The sequence below is a fragment of the Manis javanica genome, chromosome 9 (assembly GCF_040802235.1).
Source record: "Manis javanica isolate MJ-LG chromosome 9, MJ_LKY, whole genome shotgun sequence".
Lineage (NCBI taxonomy): Eukaryota > Metazoa > Chordata > Mammalia > Pholidota > Manidae > Manis > Manis javanica.
In genome coordinates, this window is record NC_133164.1 from 107,113,679 (window position 1) to 107,141,146 (window position 27,468).

Sequence of the window (27,468 nt, forward strand, 5' to 3'; positions counted from 1 at the left end):
AAAGTAACTTGGTGCAGCCACTATGGAAAATAGTATGGAGGTTCCTCCAGAAACTGAAAAACAGAACTACCCTATAATGTAGCAATTCCACTCCGGGATATATATCCAAAGGAAATGAAATCACTATCTCAAAGAGGTATCTGCATCCGCATGTTCACCACATTATTCACAGTAGCCAAGACATTGAAATAACCTAAGTGTCCATTAACAGATCAATAAACACACAATGGAGAATTATCAGCCATAATAAAAAAGGAAATCCTGCCATTTGCAACAACACAGATGAACCACAGATGGACATTATGCTGAGTGAAATAAGTCAGAGAGAGAATGACAAATACTGTACGATCTTACTTAAATGTGGAATCTAACAAAGCTGAACTCAGAAACAGAGAGTAGATTGGTGGTTGCCAGGGGCAAGGGGAAAAAGGAAGATACTGGTTAAAGGGAACAAATTTCCAGTTATAAGACCAGTAAGTTCTGCAGACCTAATATACAACATGGGACTATAGTTAACAATACTGTATTGTATACTTGAAAGTTGCTAAGAGAGATCTTAAAATGTTCTCTCTACCACAAAAAAAAAAAAGACAATTATGTGAGGTGATGGATGAGTTAACTAACCTTACTGTGGTAAACATTTTGCAATATATACATGTATCAATTCATCATATTTTATACCGTAAACTCTTACAATATTACATGTCAATTACATCTCACTAAAGCTGGAAAAATCATTCTTAAAAAAAAGGCCAATTTCTGAAAGGAATTAAAGAGAAGTTTCCTATCCTTTGAAAGAAGAATTAGCAAACAAAAAAAAAAATCTAGGATCAAATGGAAGATTTAAATCTGCTGCTTCACTGAGTTAAATGTTTATTTTTTGATATTAAAAAAGTGAATATTCTGTAAGAAATGTAATTAATATTCAAAGACTATCAAAAACACCCTAAGTCTATTAGCATCCTATAATCCAATAATTAGAAGGAAGAAGTAATAGCTCAAAGATGAAGTTTCTTTGATTTGAGGATAAAAGAGAAAAAGCAAGAGACCAGAAAGTGTCAAAGATGACAGCATCAAAGAAATAAGAAATAGAAATGTGAGTTCTTCATAGATTGAAAGAAAAAGTCTAGGATAGACACCCTTAACAGCAAAATCACAACTCAATTAGATTAAAAAGAATTTTGGACATGTTTTACCTATCTGGCCAAATAAGACATTCCAGTGATCTTACTGTTTGGGATTATAGTCTTATAGTTGGAAGAGTTCCCTCTACCCTACTCCAGGTTTCTTCTTAATCTAATGAAAAGACAGATATTCATTAGATATGCTGATAGTATATATAACAATGGCTGGCAACTTACCCTATCATAATCGGATTTTACAAATTCTATCTCTACCTTATGATTTTAATTATAGGCAGAAACCACTGCTGAATTATCTTTAATGCACTTTTGTTTACATCCCCTAATTTGTACTTTTAAAGCTAAGGCATTTTCAAGGAGTCAAATTAGAAATTCATAATTTACTTATTTTATAGAATTCAAATTAGACTGTCATTTATATAGTCTGATGAGGCATAGCATGTTTGTTATATAACATTTTCTATGATTGCTTCACATCTAAATTAATCACTTCAAACCTGTTCAACATAGAGCCTAGATTAAGACCCAAAAATATAGTCACAGTTCTAGGTCTCAAAATTCAACACTCTAAGTTATTAGAATACCACCAGCTTGAATATCTTACTAAAAGAATGTGATATGGATCTACAGGAAACTCAAAAATAGAAACCTTATTGTCTGTTTACTTTGTGATCAAAATAACTTCTCCAAATGGAGTATCTGGCAATTCATAATACCAGCCTAGTTGAATGAAGTCATACAAAAGGTAGAAAAATTGGAAAAGTAATTTTTGCTTATGTATCTTTACAAACTATCTCCTCAATAATAATAGTTGATTAGAAGTCATCTGCCATATGGATATCAAAATATAATTAAAATCAGTATCTTTCTTTTTCTAAAAAATCTGAACCTAAACTGGAATCATCAGGATGACATCATGATTTTAAAAAAAAATACAAAAGTTGTCTCTTTACTACTTCCCTGTATTTGCCCAATGGACAATCCTATATTTTGAAATCCTATTAGTGAGAAAGAAGTCAAATATTACCTCAATTCTTACGCTGAATATAAAGGAGGAGGAAAGACAAATGTCTTAGTATAATCAAAACATTCAGCAAAAATTGTCAGGTGATGTGACACAGTTTTGAAAAGCAGTTCAAACTTTTGGAGAAGCAACCTCCTAAATAACGTTAACACTTCCTGTCTATACAAGCTAAAAGGAAGATAAAATGTTTAAAAGATCTGGGTTAAAATGACATAAGTATTTTTGGGTGAGGGAGAGGAGATCAGCTTTTCTGACACTTTCTTTGGGAACAAGCTCTTAAACCTGAATACAAGAAGGAAAACTGAAAACCTCTCAACATACCAAAGAATAAGGAGCAGCTAAGCTGGCTACTTCAAAATAAAAATCTAAATTGAAAAACCTAAAGTTACCAGTATCTCTATAGCTAAATAAACAACCAGTAACTACAGTTTTTAAAATCTGTGACTGAAATTAGGTACAGAAAACAGATCACTGTTAAAATGCCCGTAATTTGCTACTCAATTGGCCTTTAACCAAAATGCTGGGCTTTTTAGACTAACTTGAGAATGATTTGGCAAAGAAAAGATGAGAATAAAAATCTACTACATACTATCTGTTCTACATAAGACAACTCTAATTTCCAATATGGAACAAACATTACTAATGATTCCACTTTCTTTATCTTTTTGGGCTTTCTGAAGCTCAATTACATACTTCCAAAAATTTCAATTAGTAACAAATCCTTGCAAGGCAACGATTTTAAAATCACCAAAAGCCAAAGGACAAGATGCTCAAGACTTTAGACAATATCTAAGAAAGAATACAATCAGGGGAAGGCTTTACCAAAGTAGGCAAAGTTCAGAAGGACAGAATTTCTTCCCCGTTGCAATGAATATACTAAAACTTCCGGCATTTTGGTGACTATCACTGGGTGCAGTAGTAAAACAGAAGGGAAAACCCTGGTACAGAAAGCTGAATGGCCCAAAGAAAACCTAAGTGGTGACAAGAGCCTAAAGGCACATGCAGGTATGCATCTTTTATATTGGATGTGATACACTTACATGGCCCCTGTTGAATCTCTTGGGGACCAACAGTAAAGCAAGTTTAGAACTTCAAATCTTGAGACATCTATAGCAAGATGCTGATTCCATGTGGCTCCAAATATCTTCTGTTTTCCTGGCTCACCTGAAGAGGAAAAAACACTACAGAGGATGTGGGAACTGAATTCTTTATGTAGTTTCTTCTAGAGCAACTGTCTGAAAGATTTGGCCCAATCCTTTATGAAGTCTGGAGAGGAGACACTTGAGGGACTAGTGAAAAACAAAATCCAAATGAAAAGGTGGAGTGAGATATCTAAAGGGGGAATACGAGAGCAAAAGATAATGGTTTTAAGTAAATCAGTTGTTTCTAATCTATAACTGGGAGGAGGCAGAGAAAAGAAAGGAAAAAAATGCACAGATGTTTCTCCCTCCACTCCCTCACCCAATTGCTACTAAAAATTCACAACGTACCTAAAAGTTTTGACTACAGTTAGGGAGTGAGTAAGCAAGAGTACTTGGAAGGTTTAAGCATTTGTCAAGTCTCCCTCCCCTGGCTATGGAGCATTACTAAGTAGCAGGGGGGCCTTTCAGATAATACTTTCTTTCTAAGAAAAGTTTCTAGTGGACTACAGCTTGAAGCAATAAAGAGAAAAATTAATTCACTTTATAAAAAATTGAAGTCACAGGACAATATACCATATTAACAAAGTTTATTTAATTGTTTTTCAAAAGGGGAGGAACAGCTTTCATGTAATAAGAAATCAGAACAGTTTCCAAATAATAGAAAATATTTTTAAACTAAGCAACACAATCTGCATGCTTCATCCCCTTAGGATTATCATCCCTAATAATTATTATTATCCCTAGAAAGATAATCTTTAAAAAACTAAGGTTAGCAGAACCAAGTCTGATGTACACTAACACACAAAAGCATAAAAATGTAGTCTATATTAATTTAGATTCATTTTTAATAACTTCTTACAAAACCATTTTACCTAAATACTGTATTATTATTCTCCAGTAATAATAGCCTAAGATGTAAAGTGATTTTCTTTCCAAATATATTCCATTTTAACCAGAGTGTACTTGAACTATATCTGGCAAAAAGACCAGAATTTTTCTGAAAAACATGATTGGAGAACTAATTGGATCCTTACCTGACGTGGCTGTTCATTCATTCGTTGTGGGTCTGATTTCACTTTATTACTCGGATGATTTGTGACTTTGGTTACTGGTTGTTTGAAAATTGATGCTGTTTGTCTAATTGGCAATGTTGTATTCAGGTCTGGTTTACCCTGTGGATATAAGTGTTTTTTCATTAATAAATATTACATGTAAATCAGATTTTCCAGATTTCTCAATCTCAGCATTTTGAACACTCTACAGTACATTTTAAGCACTTTCTTATGTAATAATGTACATGAAGTTTTCGCATAGTAAAATGATTTTGTATACCTCTAAATATAAGAGAACTCCCTATATAAAATTCACAATTAATTTGATTAAGACACTAAGGATTTTTAAATGAATGGATATGTTTAAGGTTGTTTTATACCAAAGGAAGGAGACCTTTCAGGACAACAGTCAGGACAGCAATCATTTCCACTTTCTGAGAATGAAGGAAGTAATGGCATAGTTGGCCATTAAAAATAGTCAGCTTGATCAGCTATTTGAAGGCCAGGCTTGCATAAAACCAGGTGAGCCTTTTAACTAAAAAAAATGATAATTAGAAACAGCAGTTTTAATTTCAGCAAACAGAACTCAATCTAGAAAAATGTAATAAATATTCCTTATTTTTTGTTCCACGTTTAATACTTTTCAAGGAGAGATATAAAATTGAAACTTCAAAAAGTCAATCAACACCCTTATCTACTTTTAATCAACCAGTAAATAAAATGTAAGATGTGTTCTATTGAAGTCAAAATGTGGCATAGAATTACTATTAAATTTGCAGTATTCTAAGGGTGGACAGTGGGAGGCAGAGAAACAAAGAAAAAGAACAAAACATGACTTAATCATTGTGCATTCTGATTCTGGCAAAAAATATAAACGGTCATATATATCTGAAAACAATATACATCTGATATTTTTTATACAGAAATGTACTTGATAAATCTACAGCTAGTCAGTAAACTTTTATCTTTACAACAATCTCCAGAAAAAAATTGTAACATCAACTTCCCGACTCCAAAACAGTGGTTCGCAGACTTGAGTGTGCATCGGAATCACCCAGGGGATTTATTAAAACAAAACACTGGGCCCCACTCCCAGAGATTCTGCTACAAGAGGTCTGAAGCCGGGCCCAGCAATTTGCATTTCCATTAAGGTCTCAGGTGACCCTGATGTGGCTGATCAAGGGACCACACTTGGAGAACCACTGCTCTAAAAAAAAAAAGGCACATTGGTGGCAGGTGGACCAGCTCCAACCTAGAGATGTTTTTTGTTCATTTTGGTAGCTTTAAGAAATTAAGCCAACTTCTACAAGTCTAGAGACTTCACATAAAATCTGGAATTCTATCTTCTCTTAAAAATGCAAAGATCTAGAAATACCAGACTTGACTTGGCCACAATAAGCCATGACTGATTAGTACCATCTGCCCATGAGGTCTCAAGGCTTCTCCTTTTGTGGAGTTCCCCAACAACTCACATTTGCTACTTGAACCCTGTAGGTACTGCATTTGTCGCCTTTGCTTAAAGAATATTAGCAATGTCTAGAAAGGTAAACATCACAATAAAATAACCTGGCAATTACTGCAATTGGAGTATTATTGGACCACCATAAATGTGCCTCGAACACCACCAACTCCCTCCACCTTCGTCTGTCTGCACAGGGCATGCTTGTCATTCTTCATCTCACTCGCTTTTCTTCCAGTGTATGTGCTTATCTTTAAGGGATACACTCATCTTAAATAACTCTAACAATCCTGTTTCTCAGGCTTTTGGCCTTATCTTCAGATTTTCAGGAAGACATCTGATTTAGAAGTGTGCATGCTTGGCTGACAGACTGCAGATAACCACTTAGGATGTCACCTCTAAAAAGTGAGGCCCAAGAATGCAGTATTTCTAAAGCCCTCCTGGTAATTTTGTGATGGAGACACAGGTTTGGACACCTCTGATTTATGACATCTAGACAGCATCCTGAATTCCTAAGTGAAGCCACCTAATCTACAGTCAACATTCAATCCTGAATAAATTTAACACATAAATGCTTAGAACTCTGCCCATCACTGGTTATAATTAGTACGTGCCAATCACTAAACAACACGTTTGGTCTCTGACGTTTTTGTTCTTTAATAAAGAACAATATATACACTGCTCTTATTAGAACAAAGATAGCATTAGTAGATACAGTAATATATTGCAACTGTTTGTATTAACAAACACAGTTGAGCCTGTAAGGTTTTCATTGTTACAAAGGATGACTGGAGGCAGCAGATTTGTTTTAATAAATCCCCTGGGTGATTCCGATGCACACTCAAGTCTGCGAACCACTGTTTTGGAGTCGGGAAGTTGATGTTACAATTTTTTTCTGGAGATTGTTGTAAAGATAAAAGTTTACTGACTAGCTGTAGATTTATCAAGTACATTTCTGTATAAAAAAGTCAATCTCGTTTAATCTGTATAAAAAAAAGTTAATCTGTATAAAAAACGAGGAATCCTGAATCCAAAGACCAGAAGGAAGCATGGAAGACAAAAAAAAAAAAAAACTATTGGTTCAACAATGGTAAGATGATACTTATCAACTTATATTTTGGTGCAATAAACAAAAATTAGAAGCGCTAGCTAGAAATATTCAAAATACACAATTAGCTTCCATTATCTAACAATGAGACTATTCATTCCCCACTGTCAAAGAATTATTATTCAAAAGTGGGCTGCATTTCTTTTCTCTTGATCTCATTTGGGTTATTATTTTTTTCTTCTTTTAAACGGCCTGAAAGCTCTGAAGACAGGATTTTTTAGTAATTTATTTTATATTTCAAAATAGTATCATGTAGGTTAATCTGAAAAGCTGGACTAACTGGTTTTCCCAGTAACTGTCACAAAAACTGCAAATTTTATTAGCACTCTTTCCTGAAGACTGCCAAAAAAATCAGTTAATTCATGTCCAGTTGTGCTTCTGATTTTCCTAAATAACTACCAATCTGCTATAAAGTTAGGAATTATAAAGCACATACTTCTTTATAGGACAAGATTAAAGCTATATTTGAAGTATTTCCTTTCCATGTAAGAAAAAGTGAAGAAGTTCCTTATAAAATGAAACTGAAACACATTCTAATACTTGAACTAAAAGTTTCCTACCTTTGGTAAATCTTCTTACTACACAGGCTAGCCCTTAAATCAAAAAGTAATGTATTTTATAAAAATGTGTATATTAGGCTGGACATATTCAAATAAGCCAAATAATTCTTGAGGGTTTATTCTATCCCCTGGGAGGTGCTGGGAGGAATACAAAAATAAATCTTTTTTAAACATTTACTTCATCTTTTTTCCAATAAATATCTGGGATATCTCTTAGTATACCCAGAAAGGACAAAGATGTGATAAAAATTAATTTTTAAAACTAAAAAGGACAAAGAGAAAGCAGATTTCCTTTTAAAAAAGTTAATAGCAATTAGTAGGAGAGCTGAGCATTAAATGTGGATCTGGACTTTCTAGGGGCCTGGGTGAGAAAAGAAACATTAAATTACATAGGTATAATGGTCAGAAAAGAGGACACATACCAATTAATGAAGTAAAAATGAGGTCCTGCTTTTAAAACTAGGAAAAATTTTAAGTCACTATCACAACAAATATTAAGCAGATTCAAGTATTTTTTTTCTTTTTCCAATGCCCCTCCATAAAAGCTAAGAGCATAATAATTAAAGGACAACTCAGTGAAGGTGATTCTCAAAGGGACTAAGCCAGTGTGGACTAATTATCATGTAGTCTTTCAGTGACTTGGCTTGACTAAGGCTGGCAAAGAGGATAATTGAAGAGGGAGGTGAAGAGGATGTGTCATAAACCAGTGGTTTTGTTTTTGCATTCCTACCCCTAACATGTTTTGAAAAAAAAATTCCATCTATACTTTAAAATTGACATCAATAATATTTATTTTAATGTAAATAGTTGCAAAGCATGCACTTACTATTTTAAATATGGACACTTTATAAACTGTAACATTACTTTAAAATATATTTAACAAAATCTAAATATACCCACTAAAACTCAATGATTATACATCTTACGTTCCTTTTTCTCTTTGAATAATTGCATTCCCAGTGACTTCCTATTTTAAACCTGAAAATCTTTAAATCATTTACATATTGTAAAATTGTTGATTAAAATGTTTTGTGACATAAAGGTCTGAAGAATAAAAAAATAAATGTCTTGTTTTATTAAAATTATTGGTATGTAACAGACCAAAAATGGTAAATCATACATATTAATAACTATTAAGTATGAGATAAAATTATATATATTTAAGAATTTATTTAAAAATAACTTCATGGCCTTGGCTGAGTTACTACTAATTGCTAGAATTGAGACAAGTATCACTTCTATTTTTACTTTTTTTTTTTTTTACAGATGTAGCATCAAAAAAATCTTGTTCACATAAATAAGTAGAGTGAGTTTTATTCTTGCACTCAGTATTTTAACTCCTTTTGAGTTATGTGTCAAAATACCACATAGTGACCATCAAAAATTTTTCAAATCAACAGTTACAATTACAGTCCTAAATTTTGCTGCAAAGAATTGTGCTCACAGAAAGATTTAACTATTATCAAATCATTCATTTTCTCCTATCAACACCAATTATTTCAGGTTGTTCCTTTACTGGAGATCAAACATTTTGTCCCGGGGTAATACGGAAGCCAGGTAAGAAACACGTGTGCTCTTCTTCCATAAAATGAGAAAAGGTTGATTAGAGAGGAAAACTGGGGAAAAACGAACCTGCACTTCTCTCTCAGGTACATTCTCAGACAAGCTGAAGGAAAGAGCACATTTGGAAGTTAATGATACAGAAACAATTCCTTTAAGATCATTCATGCTGTGTGTACATTGTAAAGCTTTCACATAGCATAGTTTGAACAGCAGGACTTAAATGATATAGTCTAAATACTACTTTTCTCAGCCTGGCTTTGCAATAAAGCAGTATAAAGACAGTTCAGAATTGCACATATTCTATGACAAGAGCAGAGAAAAACAAGGAGCAAAGATTTAACTTTTCTAAAGGCACTTTTCTCATCTGTAAATGAAGTTACCTATTCATAAGACTCTTAGAAAGCAAATGAAAAAAATGCACGTATGAAGCTGCAGCTAATGCAGCTTTCATTAGGTCAATCTTGAATATTATGTGCCTACTTTGTAGGCTGAGTGCATGTTGGGTGTATAGTGACTTATGAAACACCAAAAACCCTGCCTCAAAGATTATCTGAAGGTAATCAACAAACTAGGTTTCTGGTTTCCAGTCCTGTTGGCACATAAATTCTGAATAAACAGTAGCCACTTCTGTTATCAGCATCAACATGTTATTGAACAAGCTACTGAAATTTAGAAAATTACTTATTAAGCTTTCCCAGAAGGAAAGCCATTCCCTGGTTCACACAAAGGTGAGCTTGAGTGATATCTTTAGGTCAAACCAAGATTATCCTCAAAAAGTAATTTCAGTTTTGCTCCAGAATATGTACAGTAGCCAACAGCTAATGCCTTTCCACAAAATCAACAGCCAATACCACCAAGTGCATTACAATCCTTCAGTGTTTTTTATTGAGATAATTCACACACCATAAAATTCAGCATTTAAAGTGTACAATTTGGTGTTTTTTAGTATATTCACATGGTTGTGCAACCTTCAGAGATTTTTGCAAAGTAAAGATCCATGATTGTGTACAGAAATACACTGAGGAACATGGTAACCCTTTCTTAAAGGAGGTCAATGGCATCAAAAATAACAGGTGGCCTACACTGGAGTTAATTAAAAAAGGATATACCTATATTTAATTGAAGAGGTGGAAGATTAAAATTCATCATTGAAAACAATTTTTGAAGAGTTCTGCTTGAATACCTTCCTGGAGCTTCAGTTAATATGTAATTAAAGGACTTAATGGCAAAAGACACTATTGAGTTCCAAGCAGACACCTAAGCAGTTCTACTCAAACTAAAGCCTCTTAGTATGGGATTATCTCCTTTATGTCTAGGTTGGCACTAGCTGTGTACACACCCTTGTGGAAAGTGTACAGTTGTACAGTTATAATGTACATCTCTCCTTGTGGAGAACTGTGGAAATCGTCACACAAATGGTTTTCTGTAGGGCTTAATTCTCTTACTAATCTACAGTTTAAAAGTCAGGTACTCTTCAGGACCTTATATAAAGCTTAGTGAAAGAGACCTCAGATCATAAACAGAAACCTGGGTAGCTGCAAACAACCCTTGCAAAGCCATACCACAGACATCTACATCCCCCAAATCAACTTTCATTATTAGCCCAGAAGTCAAACCCAGGCCCTCTCAAAGGTTCATATATACATTTAGATACATTTGAAGCACTAACTTTATGATAAACCTAATACACTGAACAGATTATTCTCATCAGCAAGCCTATCTAGCTAAAGATCTTCTGCTCACTTTTTGCTTCCTAGCAATCTTTTTCCCAATCGGTATCTAAACACCTTATTCAAATAAGCCAAAAAAATGGTAACACTGGTTAGCTGGAAAGTTGTTGTCTGCGTTTACTAGTTCATTATTAGCTGAAGAAAGATAAAAATAAATAACTCTTTATTAAGTATATTTCTGTATATTCGAGAAGAGAATACTAAGCAGATCTAGTGACCTTTGTGACATCTTACCCTTTCTTCACTCATTAAACAAGCACGGTCCACATCACCACCATCCATCCCTGAATAAATACAACAGCCTCCCTTAACTGGCTCCTGACTTCCACTTTTGCACCTCTACAATATTCTCTACATGGCAACTAACCATATTAATCCCTACAAAGTCCAAAATCAGCATTCCATACCATTCCTTCTGCTAGCTTGCCATGCCCCGCCTCTGATTAGGTTGGAGGTCCTTAACTTCACCTAGTACCCCTCTCTCACTCACCAACTCCAGCCATAATGGTCTACTTTCGGCCCTCATGTGCTAAATGTATCCTGCCTTAGCCATTTTGCACTGGCTATTCCCTCTGCATGAAATGCTTTTCTGTTTATATAGCTGACTCTGTCATTCAGATCTCAGCCCAGAAATCACTCCCTTAGAGAAACCTTTCCTGATCACTCGGCCTAAAATTGCCATCCCAACTCTTACTTCACTGTATAGCACTTAATATTTGTATATTAGTTTGTCATATCACTGGAACATATGCTCCACAAACACAGAATTTAGAATACCTAAGCAATACAGAATGTGCTGAGAAAAAACTATGTGGAATAAAGGGATGCATAAAGTGCCTACTACAGGTAAGGTCTTGTGTTATCCAGCTCTTAATCCTGAATAGTCTCATTTTCTGCCTTTAACTTCAGGTGCTAAGTGGAAAATATAACTTCATGTAATCTATAATATTCATCACAAAATTAAGCAAAGTCTAGAGTCACCTGTATTATCTGCTTCAAGATCATTGATGAAAGAAATCCCTAGACTTGTTCCATCTATTACTATTTGGCATTAAGTTGTGCTTCTAGTGTATATGACAGTGTCTTTCTGAGTCACAGTCAGGCCTACACAAGCAACCTATGGGGAACTAATCTGCCGTCTACAGATGGTGTTTTGGCAATCATAGTGCTGCTGTTCTATGTAATAAAATAATGAGGAAAAAGAAAACAGAGTACAAAGACGTTAGAACTCAGCAGACTTCCAACATGAGATTAGGACGTTCAAAAGCAACTACATACCTTGGCAGAAAGCATACCATGTTACTTTCAGAGAACTATGGTTCAGGAAAAATATGCTCTTCAATTACGAATCTGAAAACTTAGATCTTCTCACTGTAACTAACTTGACACAGTAACTTTTCAGCTGTACAGTTAGGAAAGAAAACAGCCTAAAATTTATCACAGTGGTTCTAGACAGAGGAGACTGGTGTGGACAATTAATATCTTGGGGCAAAGTGTAAGGCTAATTAATAGGATGCCAATCAGTAAGCCAGAGAGATGGGACAAATTCTCTCTTGGATGAGTTGCTCAGAACATTTAATTGGCAAGAACAGTATCAACTTGGAGATAACACGGATACTCATAAACTTTAATGAGAATTAAGCTTACCCCAAACAGTAAACTATTCTCCCTTAGGGAAGTAAGCAAAAAAGGTTAGCCTCATCTGATTCCTACCATCACTATCTGCTCATTTAAAGTTCTCCAACTGCAAAGATATTGCCTGCAAGATATATTAACTCCCTATGAGAATTTATTTTTATTATTTTGCTGAAGATATTAAAACAAGCACCTTGAGATCATTTGGTGGAGTACCCAGGACACAGGCATACAGAATCCAAGGCAGTGCTTATAATCATCATAGTAGTACCATAAACTGAAGTAATTCATAAGAAATGAACAATGGCAGACTAATACAACTGATTCCATTTAAGGATTATGCTCTTTATTTTCAAATGTACCAAATCTGTATGAACAGACAAATGTGATGAAAAGAACTGAAGCTTTCCAAGGTATTAGCGGGACTGACAACCTAAAAACTAATTTGTTACATATCATATTCATATTGTGAGCAATTTGTAATCTGTCACATTAACAGTGGGGAAACTTGCACTTTATTAGTTCTGTAGCTTTAAGTTATAAACATTTCAGGGTTACTAAGAGCTAGAAACAAGGAATTCAGTTTAATACTGAAACATAAAAATAAAAGGAATTTCTAGCAACAAAACTAAGATACTTGAGTTCCCTAAACCTACCTTGCACTCAGAATCACTCTTTATCCATCCAGTGTTTCCAATTATATACATTTAAAGAAACTCAGAACTTTTTAAGAAATTAGCTTCCTTCCTAAAATGTTGAGCATCTTATCTCTGAAACCTTGAGACAGCTCTTCTTTAAAAACCCAAAATCTGCACAAATGCCTAAGCAATATTCAGGTTTCTAAACAAAGATTTGCTGTCTTCTTTGTATACTGAGAGGCATAGCTCTAGAACTGTGCTGTCCAATATGGCAGCTACTAGGAATATATGATTATTTAAACTTAAATAAAACCAAAATCAGTTATTTAGTCACACTACCCACATTTCAAGTTCTTAAGAGCCACCACATGTGGTTGGTAGTTAAAACATTTCCATCAAGAAACTTCTACTGAGTAGCGCTGCTCTGCAACTTCTCTTCAGAAAGCTGAGAACGCTGCTCATGACTTCAAACTCCATGCTGATGATTTCCACATCTTTCTCTAGTCTTTTTCCATTAACCAAATGGTGTATTTTCAGTAACCTACTTGATACTTCATCTCCACTTTATCAGCGGGAGAGATGGGATAGCGGCTGGAGGTAATTATGAAAGTGGCAAGTCAATAATGTACAATGTAATCAAGAACGGAATTGATTTTCAGGGTAAAGTTAATACCGAGTTTGAGACAAGCAAGAAAAGATACTGTGAAAACAGTAGTAAATATTTATCAAAAGATGTCCACTGTACCCACCCATCCTAAAATAATCAAAAACCACTTTGCAAAGATCTTCAAAAGATATCTTTCCAACCATAACTAAAGTATTATTTACCCAGCAAACTCATCTTTGATATGGAAAATATGTTAAGAATCAGTTTACAAGTCAATATGAGCTATAATTTAGCCTGTTTCAAAATTTGTTAGCTACATTTCTAATTCTTTCAAGATGAGTTTAAAAAGAAAAAAACTCAAAACACAATAATGTACTTCAGCAAAGTTTACAACTACATAGCAAATTAGCTTAGATTCCTGTTTGTCACTTTAAATCTCCCAGCTTTCTCTATACTTTAATTATAAAATTATATAATAGTTTTAATTAACTAGCCACAAATAGGTTTTCTGCTTTATAAAGATATTTAATGTTGGTGTTACTCCAAAAGAAAGCTTATTTTCTTAAAAGAAAAATTCCATTTTCTGACTACTTAACTAAAATAAAACCAGATACAAAAAAAAAAGACCATGCCACCAAAAATTTGGATAGAAAACTTCAGAAAACTCTGACAATGAAAAGCACTTCCAAAATATTGTATGGTAAAATAATTTATTCAGTAAACAATTATGACTACTGCACATTTCTGGAATGAGGTAGATATTATATCAAATAAACATGAAGCAAACATTTATTAAGTACCTACTGTGGGCTAGGTTTGGACTATATACACACAGAAAAATGAATAAATAAAAGAGAAAGACAATCCCTGCCCTCGTGGAGCTCACAGTCTAGCTGAGGCAGACAAACGATCACAAGTACAACAGCAAAGCACCAGGGAGGCATTACGGAAAAGGGACTGGTTCTGCCTGGAGAATGCAGGGCAGGCTTCACAGAGGTGGAGGCAACGGAGCTGGGCCTTGGATGAGGAGATCACCGGACGGAGGGGAAGGGGGGAAGCACATTCCAAGCAGAGGAAACAGCACATGAGCAAGCAGCATCCTGAAAGCACATGCCGCGGAGCAGGATGGCGAGCGGTCCAACGCAGCTAGAGCGTAAAGGTGCACACAAACTAAAGAGATGGGTTAGTTTTTGGTTTTTAGTGAATCGTCACTATCAGCAAGTATATCTTCATATTACACTTAGTGTAGCTTAACTGTGATTCTGCTAACAATAGCGTAGTTTGAAAGCATTGCATTCATTTCATAAATATGTGAGCCCCTTCAATATGTCCCTAGCACTGCAGCTAGAGTTAAAAAGTTTTAGAAAAACAACTCCTAATTTTCCTCTGTACATTTAAGAAGCAAAATAAACCCAGAATAAAGGTTTTCTTAACCTGAAATCACAGAGCTTCACTGATACTGCATTGTCAAGGCCCTAACTTTTGCTAACTTGAGCTCCTCTGCTCCTACCCCTGCCTCTTGTCCTTCTTAACACCTTCCTAACTATCACCCAAAGCAACCCCGTAGTTAAGCAACTGCTGCCTCTCTAAACCAGGTGCCTGACAAGGCCCCTGTGGAAACCAACACAAGGCAACCAATGTGACAGATGAGCAGACAGTGCATTCTGACCCCACCAATTTTTGGAAATTAAAAGTATTATAGACAAACTATTAAGCAAATTCTGAATAAAGAGAAATATGAAGCAGAGAAGCTATAACCTTCAGGAAAAGTAAAACATGTGGAGGAAGCGAGCTTGGATGCAAGTTTCCTATACTGGCCTCAACACAACACCGGCTACCACAGTAGTTGGGTGCTCAGGAAAGCACGAGGAAAGGAAAGTGACTCACGGAAGTTGAATACTTTGTTAGATGTTCTCATATAAATTGCTATGTACTCCTGCAATAATGTTAAGGGAAAGATTTTATTATCTTCATTTTATAAATGAGAAATCTGGGGCCATCAGAGGTGAAGAAAGTTGCCCTTGACTGCCTGCCTGAGCTAATGAGCAGTATAGCCAGTACATCAAACCACGCCTGCCAGGCCCCAAAGCCATGGCCACTCCACACTGCCTCGCAGTTACAATCGCAGCACTCCCAAGGAGCGGGCAGGGTCTATTATCAGTCATATCCCTGCAGAGAAAAGCCCTTGCTTTTCTCTCCACTATTTTCACTCAGTCGGTGTGAAACAATGGTGGTGGCAATGCACGTATACACATATATCCATAAATTTAGAGGAGGAAAAATAGTTATATAAAATTAGCTACCTTGGGGTTGGGGAGCTTTCTGTATAAAGATACTGAGTGCTTTCATACAATTAAATTAGCATCATAATTCAAATGCTACCTGTTTAAATTACTATATAATAAACCATCAACTAAGCAGCTCAGTGAAAAGAAGAGTTAATGAAAAAATCTCCAATCCCAGTATTAGGGTGAGATTATTCCTAAAAGGCATTATCTTCAATATCATCAAGTCAAAATAAAAACTGTCCTTTCTAACATCCTACTACTGAACATTGAAGGTAAGTATAAACTATGTGGTAAGGATATTTGCCACAGTAAAACTTTGCCTCTATTCAGGCAACAGGAACTATTTAAGGAATAAAAAGGGAAACAATTAACATCAACACAGAAACCCTTTGTAAACAGTCCCAAAGGAACAAAAGTGCGACATGTGTTGGCCTGGAGATACTGACATGTTTTGAACTGTGCACAATTTACTTACTTACACTAAGTACTGCCAACCACCAGAAAAGTAATCAGATTTCTAAGTCAAAACGTTCTAAAGGGGAAGGAAGAAAAACAAAATGGGACATTCAGACAACAAAAATTCTAGTGACATAAGATACTTCTTTGGAGAGCTTTTGAAATAGGATACATATGCTCTAAGTAAATTAACCAACCTTATTTTGATTGAGAGGATCATTCCGCAGTCTCTGTTTGTTCTTCTGTAATTTACTAGGCATCATCTTTCCAGTTCTGAAGTCAAAACTGCTGAGGTCAACAGCATTTCCCAGGTACCTTGCCAACTGAGGTTTGCTTCTGAACTTCTTGCCACTTGGACTACAAGAAAGATAACGTAAATTGTACAAAAGACAATAATATTCACCCTAGATCTCTACATAAACCTTTTCCTCATACTTTCCTTTCTTCTCCCAATCGTTATCACATCACAATTTTACATGTTTATTTTTTTCCAAGAAATGTTAAAGGTTTAAAGGAACTTCATAACTTCTCTAGGAACAGATAATGTGTCACTTAGTATAACACTCCACTCAACACATCTCTGAAGCACGTGCAGTTGTCACTTCAGAATAACAATTAACATCAACACAGAAACCCTGTGTTGGTCACTGGTCGCTCACACTCAGCAGCCATCGGCAGGATCCCCATGCAAACTGTACACATAGCACACTACGCACACCGCAAATGCTTTCAATCTTACAAACATTTTTCCTAATTGACTTTTGAATGCTATTTTTTTCTGTAAGTATTACCTACATGGTATGTAGGTAAATCAAATAAACATGAAGCAAACATGGCACACAGTATGTCAGTAGTTATTACAATGAACTGCAGAGCAAAGTCTTCTGAAGTCAACAACCCTTGTTAAAAACACATACAAACACAAACACTTGGATTCCATATAAAATTTAGGCTGTCGACTGGAACTCATCACAATTCCAATAGAAAAAAAATTATTTGAATTTTGACAGTATTTAAATGTTTCCTACTGTAACTACTGAAAGGAGGTAACTAAGACACACATTTACAAACATGTTTGTATGTTGCTGACAAGTCCTGTTAGCCAAACTCCAACCTTTGAGAAGCTAGCTTATTGAGAATAATTTACTTCTGGTAAGAAATACTGTCAGAGGTAGAAAACTGCTGAAGTGCAAGAATTATACAGAAGGATAAACTAGCCTTTCCTAAAAGTTTTCTCCTGTGTGGCACTGATTTCTAAGAAAAAATGTATAGGAAAAGTACCCCGCAGTCTTATCTAATATATTTTCAATGCCAAATGTGCTAGAATAAACTGTTAAAGTCGGCATATGTCACCAGAAGAGAATTGCAAGAATTTCAGAATACCTCTCAAAAAGCCAACATGTCATATTTAGAACTTAACCTTGTGCCATCTGACCACAATAAAAGAAAAATAATTCAACAGGAAGACAAAAGAGAATGTTGGCCAGGAAATCAAGCAATAAAATATTCCCTTGGAACAGCAAAACTTCTCTCTGGGTCCAGTCCAAATCAACACACCCTACTTTGTCACAAATTCTATGGTATTCTGCCACCACCAACTTCAAGACAACTAAAGATCATATCAACATTCTTCTTCCACAATCACATGATGCAGTGTTCCTGAAATACAATTCAAGTTACAGAATGCGGCCTACAGATGCCTTTAATAACCACCAACAAGCAGAATGTAACAAAGTGGACAACACCCAGAACACACCAAGGCAAAGAACACAGGAGAGTATACAAGCAGACCTCAGCTCCACTCTGACCCAGATTTCCAAACATGCTCAGTATCACAAAATAAAATACAACATAACCTTCGATACTTCCAAAAGTTGAATCATCTCTGCCCACTGCAAATTTCCATCCCAAAGCTGATCTTGAACTGCCATCTATTGTAGCACCATCATCCACCTAACATCTAATTCTCCAAGCTAGAAAGCCACATCACAAGACTTCAGTGCCCCATTATTCAGCCACATCAATACCAAGTTCTTATTGTTCAGAGACTACTCAACAATAGCTTTAGCTCCTTAATTAAACATCAAAAGCTTTCAATCAAAAGCCCCTTAGACGAGGGTTTTTTCCAGACTCTTTCTCCCTAACCAGCTTTGGTACGATGCATTCAGAACTCAGCTGAATCACCAATATATGCCAAGTCAAAGGACTTCCAGCCATGTATTTACAGATGGAAGGATGAGCACTGGCATTATCTTGTCTGTCATGAGATCATTAAATCCTCCAAGTCCAGCTAAAATGTTACCTCCTCTAGGAAGCTGTCTGTGACTCTCCAGTCCTGCTTAGAAATCATTCTAATATCCCTGTAATTCTACTTCATTACTATTCCTACACATTCCTTTGAAGAGTCAAACCACCAGAATTTATAATGCTACTTTTTAAAACCCCCAAACGTGATTTATATACTAGCACTGAATAAAGTAACTTTCTGAGAGCAAAAAACTTGATCAATTCAATAATAAAGAATATGGCTTTCATCTGCAAATACAATGCAATGGTAAATGCTATCCTTATTTAAGTTATACAACATGGAATTCTAAAAGTGAACTGAAAAATATTTTCATTATTAATCTATTACACTGCATAAGAAATGAAATATTAAAAGACCCAAATTAAGTTGAAAACTGGTAAAAAGATTTCTCTGTTGTTACGTCACTTACGTAATTACAATTAATTTTAATTAAGCTAGAATAGTCATATAGTCTTCACAATAGATACCAGTTACTGGTAAACAAGATTCTGGTCAACTATTTGATGTATCTCAAAAATGAAAAAAAAAGTCTCTCCACCAAATAAAATGACAATTCCCAATCAGATATCCCTCTAATAAGACATCTCTTTAGTGCAATAAAAAACTAAGCTTAGGAATGGACTTTGTTTCAGTGGACTAATGATCCAGAATATAAAAATAATAAGTTTTCTACTGCAGCTGAAAACATACTAGAGCCTCACCATAACATTCCCTTAGAGGACAAAACTCATTAGAGATTTGTTTTAGACACCCCTCCACCAAATTAAGGAAATCTAAATAATTAAAGAATCCAATTAAAAAGCTATATTCATGAAAAATGTGATTGCCTACTAAATAATCTAGATTAGCAGTTTAACATAGCTTAAAACAGTTCCTATGTCTATTGATTTCAAAAATCAAATGGAATTTATTACAAGAAAGGCCTGACATACTTGACGGATAAACTAAATTAGCAATGGAGGAAGAAGGTGGAAATAGAGCTTTGGCCATTAACTATCCACAAGGAAGTTAGAATATCAACCCAGTCAGTTCTTATTCATAGTAAATCACTGCCTCCTGTCACAAAGATGGAATTCCATGAAGCATCTACATTGGATAGCTAAAAGTACTGGTCACACACACTGTCACCTTCAGAGTAGTGATAATAGGCCATTTTCTTCTCTGTAACTACTATAGCTTCAGCTTAGGGCTTTAAGGAAAGTCAACGTGGTGGCCCCTGGAAGCTTTAAGACGGGAGGCCTTCCTCTGTGTGAGATGAAGGCAAGCATACAGAAAGTCAAGGCAAGGGTGTGGTTAAGCAGGAATTCTGCCATCAGACATGGACCATCTGCAGCAAAATGACCCTGGCAGAGGCTGAGGAAGTTACTGCTCAGTGAACAAGAAAATGGCATGTCACTTAAGCTCTGGTCTTACCCAGAGTGTGACTAACCTTATCTGTTTGCCCTCTAAGATGGCCGCTGTTTTACACACACCAGGACTTAACATGACTAAGCTTTTATTTTAAAAGAATCAAGTTGTAATTTAAGGAAACTTTTTTTTCAACTCTAGAAGACTAGCAGTGAAGGATATTACTCATTTTCCGTTTTCTCTACCCAAAATGATTACTTCTAATCCTGGTAATGAAAGACTAATATTTCACTCTCAACCACAAAAAAATTCCCTACCAACTGCCCCCCTATATATACCAACCCTGAATCAACTTTCAATCTCACCTTTAACTTCTCCTACCATATATTTTTCCAGTTCATATAAGAACATTTCATCACTTGAACTGCCTTTGCTTGCTTTCACTTTGATTTAACTGTCAAAACACCTCTTAAAGTTAACTCTATCTTAGAGATTATTAACTATAGATTATCAAAAATAAAGAAATTTTATTTGGCATATGACTTTCAAATCAAAAAAATTTGAGATACCAGAAATGCTTAGTCACCTTAATTTAGCAGTATTTGCATTTTATCACTCTATAAACTCACCTGTAATCATCATTACTGAGCTAAACAAGTGTAACATGCCCAATCTATCTTATAAAAACAAACTCTTCTGAAGACCTGATGCTTGCATGTGAAACTGAACTCTAAAAACACTTCTCTGACAGAGCAGAACATATTTTTCATGTTACTTTGGTGATACAGATTATCATGATGTTTAGCCAAACATTATGAGGAGACCAGAGGTCTGAGCCAACAACACAAGTGTATCTTCACACCAGTTTCTAACAAGATCAACCGTGGGGGTGGCAGTCATCAGAGTGGAACAGGATGAACTGGCCCAGGAGCGACAAGGAGCATTATAGATGACAGATGGTTAGCTATATGGCCAGTGAGCATGGTCAGGGTGCATCACTCTCCAAAAATATTAGGAAATACTTTGTGGTAAATAGTAAAAAATCTCTCCATTAAAAATTCTATAAGCTACAGCACTGGAAACATTTAAGAATAAAGAACATCAACTTTCTAATTTTTTCTACCTCTTTATATGTTAAACCCTAGTTGTTACTTAAAAGAGTTAAGTATTGCAAGAAAAAGATTTCTCTATCTTTAAATAACAATTATCTCCAGAAATCAAATTTCAGCTGGGACTAAAAATTTGAAATAAAATTATCTTTTCTGGGCTTGGGTACAAAATACATAATCAGAAAACTAACCAATTAACTAAAAAATGTTTCTAATAGCTTTAAAACTATATGACATACACACAGAAAAGCCATAGAGTCAGCTCCCCACTCCCCCTTCTTTAACTCCTTCCTCCCAAACTTTAAGTGTAGCCCTTTCCAAAATGAATTGTCCTCAGTCCTCCACAATCTGTCCCACTACCCCAGTAGATTTTATCTACTCTTACCCATCTTATATCTCCCATCTCTGATGTAGGTACTCAACCCAGTTCCTCCCAAATCATTTCTGAATCCATCCTTCCTTTCCATTTCCATTGCCAGTTCCTAAATGAAGTCTATCATCTCAGGTCTAAATCACCATGGCAGGCTAACTGACGTTCGATTTGCTAGTCTTTACATTCTAAACTATCCAGACTGCTCTTCCTAAAATACCAGCATAACCATAGTTCTAAGTTTAAAAGCCTTCAATGACTTTAACCCACTAGCAAAAGAGAGCCAAAAACCTTAGCCCTACACTGGAGACCTTTTTTCATCTAGCCTCCTCTTAGCCTTTCAACCCTACTTTCCGCTCCTCTCACCCAGTGACCTTTGCTCCAGTCATACTGGTTCATTCACTCTATTTTGAATGGCTGAATGGTTTCCCTCTTCAGCCCTTTGCTAACCATGTCTTTTGCCTGGTCCCTAACGCTTGTCTCCACCCACAATCCTCAGAAGCCCAGAATCCACCTTAGACCTCTTCCATAAAGTCTTAACAGAAGAAAGTAATGAAATGTTTCCTTCCCCTGAATCATATAGCTATTACAGCCTGCATCAGGCAAATAATCATGAAATGCCTGTTATCATCTCTCGTATTCTAGTTTCAAAATACTGAGTCTGCATGGTTAAAAAACTCCACAAGTTTAAATCTAACCTTCACAAAATAAACACTAAAGTAGTTATTTATGAGTGAAATGATAAGATGTCAGATTTGCTTCAAAATAATGAAGGTTGCATCAGGGGTAAAGGATTGGAGTATGGAGGAAAAAAGATCAACAGTTATGAACTGGGTACTTGGTGGGTTTCCTTTGAAGAGTCTCTCTACTTTTGTATGTATGTTTCAAAATTTCAATAAAATGATTAAAAGATAAAGTATACAAGCTGAATATTTCCCCTGAAAACTGGAAAGAGTTTTTTTTAAAACATGGAAAAGTTGGATAGGTAAATTTGAGCATTAAAAAATTTTCTTAGCAGTTAGGAATGGGGTTGGGAGGGAAGTAGAGAATTTTTTTTAAATATTGTAAGAAAAAAAATTTACAATTTGTCTGCTGATAAAATGTGAAAACATTCCACCTTCTGCCTCAACATATATGTTTAAGCAATCATTACACAATCTTACATAGCATAAAAGACCTTAAGTAAAACTCAAATTTTGAACAATTATTCTCATTCTATCAACTAGCATTTGTGTAGTAAATATTACATGTAAAAAAAATCAGTGGTAGCAAATTCTTTGTATTATCTTTGTATCATGGTTAAGAAAAAAACAAAATCCAGGGTGATCCCCTAAAAAATAAAAAATGAGTAAATGTAGAAGTCTACCTAATCTCATCCTACTGCCTTAAGGCACTCACTTTCTGAGACAGGAAAAAGAGAAAACACTCGTTATTTTGCTTGAATTGAGGACTGGACACTGCTAGGAAAATGCCATAAATTAAATATATCTGAAAATTACTTCTAAATGTAATAGGGAAGGGACTGGATATTGAAGAAACAAGAGTGGCCAGGAGTTGGTAATTGTTAAAAGTAACTGACAAGCACATAGAGAATTCATTACACTTTTCTACTTACTTTTGCTTTTGCATATATTTGAAATTTTTCATAATTAATAATACATAAATAGGTAAGTATACTCAAAACCCAAGCTTTATTTTTAAAAAAAGAGGCTAAAGGTCCCCAGGAAAGATCTTTTTAAAGAGATGCATACATGTAAAAAAGAATTTTAAGGACATTCATCCTCACTTTAATCTACGAGTTTTCCCAATATAAAAAGAATGGTAAAAGAACATACACACGTGTCTGTGTCTGCACAGGCACACAGATGAATATATCCAAAAATAGAATGGAAGGCAACATGTCAAAATATTAGCAATGATTCTCTTTAGGACTGTAATAATGATTGTCATTGCACCTCTCTATACTCTTCCATGTTTTCAATTTTCCACACTGAGCATGGGTTACTTTTATAATTACGGGGAAAAAATGGAGTATTTTTTAAAACCCTGATGAACATATATAACCTAAGATCTGCCTCATCACATTTCAAAATAAAACACGATACTGTGAATCTTCACATAATTGACAAGTATGTGCTTCAATTTATGGTGGTTAATTAAATAAAGGAACTAATGTTTTATTCATCTACTGACCATCTACTACATGGTGAATGCCTTATATGTAATTTCATTTATTCTCAAAAAATTACATGAGGTAGAATTCTTACCCTTGATTTATAGCTGAGGAACCAGAGGTATAAAAGCTTAAAAATCTGTTCAAGTTAAAACAGTAAAAAAATATTTAAGTCCCAATCTTCTGCCTCAAAAGTCCCCATTTTTATTCTAAACTATAGACTCCCCAAGTGTGTCCTACAGACAGACTTGCTGGTCTTCAAAAAAGTACGGAAGTGAAAGGAAAGCATTTAGAAACTGCTATGGTAATCTGACAGGGTTAAGTTCATAACTGCAGGATTTTAATAGTAAAAAGTTGCAACATGTATTTTGTATGTCCACATTTATATTATCTTTATATTATTTTTTATTGTAGACAAGTACTCTACTTCCGACCAAGACTGTAATGAACGGCTTTACAGTTATAATACAAAGAAATAATAAATTAGTTAAAAGCAAGCAGAAACATCTTGAACATAAGTATGAGCAATTTTTCCCTGCACACATCTCCTCGGGCAAGGGTAACAAAATAAAAAATGAAGGACTACATCAAACTAAAAAGCTTCCATATAGCAAAGGACACCATCAGCAGAACAAAGAGGCAACCTAGTCTGAGAGAATGTATTTGTAAAGGACTCATCTGATAAGGGGTTAACATGCCTCAAGACCCAAAAAACAAATAACCTGATTAAAAAATGGGCAGAGGACCTGAATAGACATTTCTGCAAAGAAATACAAATGGCCAACAGGAACATGAAAAGATGCTCCACATCACTAATCATTAGGGAAATGTAAATCAAAACCACAATGAGCTATCACCTCACACCAGTCAGAATAGCCACTATCCAAAGGTCAAGAAACAACAAATGTTGGTGAGGATGAGGAGAAATGGGAACACTCCCACACTGTTGGTGGGAATGTAAATTGGTGCAACAGCCACGGAGAGCAGTATGGAGGTTTCTCAAAAAACTAAAATAGAAATACCATTTGATCCAGTAATTCCACTTCTATGAATTTACCTAAAGAAACCATAATCCCTGATTGGAAAAGACATATGCACCCCTATGTTTATCACCACACTATTTGCAGTAGCCAAGATATGGAAGCAACCTGTGTCCATCAAGAGATGAAAGGATAGGGGCTCTCTTGTCCCCTCCTGGCGTGAGCCAGGAGCTCTGTCCTTTCACTTTATCTCTGAATAAAAGCCTATATTTTGCTCTCCTAAAAAAAAAGAGAGAGAGATGAAAGGATAAAGAAGACATGGTACATATACACCATGGAATATTATTCAGTCATAAAGAGAAATCTTGCCATTTGCAACATGGATGGATCCATAATACCAGAGGGTATTATGCTCAGTGAAATAAACTAAGCCAAGAAAGACAAATACCATATGATTTCACTTATTGGTGGAATATAAAAACAAAGCAAAACAATGAACAAAATAGCAGTAGACTCAGACACTGAGAAATGACTAGTGGTTACCAAGGGGGAGGAGTTGGGGTAGGTGAGAGGGGAGGGTGAAGGGGATAAAGAGGCAATCACAATATAAGTTGGTCATGGGGATGGTAGTACAGCATGGAAAACACAGTCAATGAATCTGTAACATCTTTCTACAGTGATAGATAGTAACTGCACTAGAGGGTGTGAGGACTTCATGATATGGGTAACTGCTGAACCACTGTGTTGTACATTTGAAATCAATGTAAGATTGTATATCAATGATACTTCAATTAAAAAAAAAAAGAAGCAGAAACATATCCTCCCAAGATAATGCAAAAACAATTCTGATGGTAGATTTTTAAAGCAAAGATAATATTTTGTTTAATATGAAAAGTGAAATCAAATGTCCTGGAGATTCCTTCAGGTCTAAAAAAATCTATATATAATGCATATGCAAACACTAAACACGCAGAAGTTTAAAGAAAAATAAGAACATATACTTCAGCTACTCAGTATTTTCATGCCTGATACAGTACAAAGCAGGATGCTGGGTACAGCAGGGGACCATCTCTCAGTGCAGGCCTATTTACAGCCAGTATTAACCAGAAGTTTTTTGGATCATTTAATAGAGAAATGTATTAACCACTTGCTTCATTCGACAAGTAATTCTTAAGAGCTTTCCATATACCATGGACTGTGCTGGATACTAAAGATTCAAAGATGAATCAGATTCAGCCATTGACCTTGAAGAGGTTCAGAATCTGGCAGTCAACAAGATTCACTAACTGTCTATTACAGCAAATGTGGTAAACGTTAACATAATTATGCTCAAAATGCCCTAGGAACTGCCTACATCTGCTAGGGGAGCTTCCAATAAAGGCTTTTTAAAGAGATACAATATATCACTTCAAACAAGTTAAAAATAATTTTAAGGACATTCATCCTTGCTTTAATCTATGGATTCCTCCACTACTAAAAGAATAAAGAAAAGAATACCAAGATACATTATTTGAAAATCTTTAAAAGAGAATATTTTTCCTCCCGTTTTTAGTAACTTGTAATTGTTCCTGACAAACGCTAGGTGCTCAATTTTTTAAATCTACTTGTAAGTTGTATTTATTATTCTTTATATTCACATACACTTATGTCATCAAGTTCCCAAACAAATGAGTTTGAATGTATATTATAATAAGGCAAAGTCATGAGATCCACAAATATTCAAATTTCATTCTTTTCCATACTTTTATTCTCTTTCCTTGGTAAGTTTTAGTTTTTAGAAGTTCTGATGAAATTAAGTAAAACTTCATTTTACAAGTTGACTAGGCATTTCTTAGTGGACATGGCAAATAGCAGTAAGAGATCAACAAAAAGGAGCTTTAGACTATTAACATTCCAAGCTAAACAGTAAATCCATGAAATAAGAGTTGATAATTTATTTCTAATTCACCATGCAGGTCTGGAAAGATCTCAAACATGGGCTAAAAGGTTAGTTAATTTGTTAGTTCCACTATAAAAATCTAAAAAAAAAAAAAATCATCTCCTTTGCAAATCACCTGCTTCTGTTCCACTAATTAAAACTAAATTATGAAATTATAACTATCTCACAAATGGAACTTTAAAAAGCAAGTTGAAAAAAATCATCCATCCATTTCTGTTGCGGATTATTTGAGAATGTACGTGCATCAGTTCCTTTTGAGCTATGTATTTCCTCTACCACAGGTACTGTGGGTGTTCTGGCAAGCGAGACTCTGCATGTCAGATTCTAAAAATCAGATGTAGGACAAGTGGCAATGCTGTGCCCTAACAAAAATTCCTCACAAAAAGATGTGATGGTGCAGCTGCACAATTTCCACCACAACTACATGTCTTTTATTTGTGGATCCAGACTTCAATCAAGCAAAATAAAGAAAAAAGACTAAAGCAAGTCAAACTTTCAATTATGCAATAAAGGTTTAATAAATAGTTCATGTCTTTCCTTTCTCCAACTAGAGTTTTTGTTGCTGTTTTTTAAATTGGTCTGTACGGTATTTCAGCTGTACCTCAACTCTGGAAGAAGCATATGGGCTTTCTGCAGTAACTATATAAACCTACCCTACATTTAACCTGCAAGTTACAAATTGACTTCTTCTAATTTAAGTGAAAGCTTTTAAAATGAAGACCACCTATAGCTTCTCCTTAACGAATGTGTTGCCTGTCTGAATACCTGAGAAATAACAAGGTTAATCCTAGGTTAAACATTTATCAAGAGAGGAGAAAAGGGAGAGAAAGAAGGGGGA

The 27,468-nt window shown here is 35.1% G+C and overlaps 1 protein-coding gene across 2 annotated transcripts in view; it reads right to left on the bottom strand.

Moving 5' to 3' along the window:
• MBD2 (methyl-CpG binding domain protein 2) overlaps window positions 1–27,468 on the bottom strand; it is a 59,466-nt gene that overhangs the window by 26,046 nt on the left and 5,952 nt on the right. Inside the window, exons 2-3 of one of the 2 annotated variants that reach the window (XM_017648667.3) lie at window positions 16,602–16,761; window positions 4,343–4,480 (exon numbers count right to left, since the gene is read on the bottom strand). In XM_017648667.3, the coding sequence (XP_017504156.2) occupies window positions 4,343–4,480; window positions 16,602–16,761 (298 nt within the window). Of the gene's footprint in view, window positions 1–4,342; window positions 4,481–14,399; window positions 14,807–16,601; window positions 16,762–27,468 lie in introns of those variants that run through there. The other variant, XM_037016512.2, reaches the window with a different exon arrangement.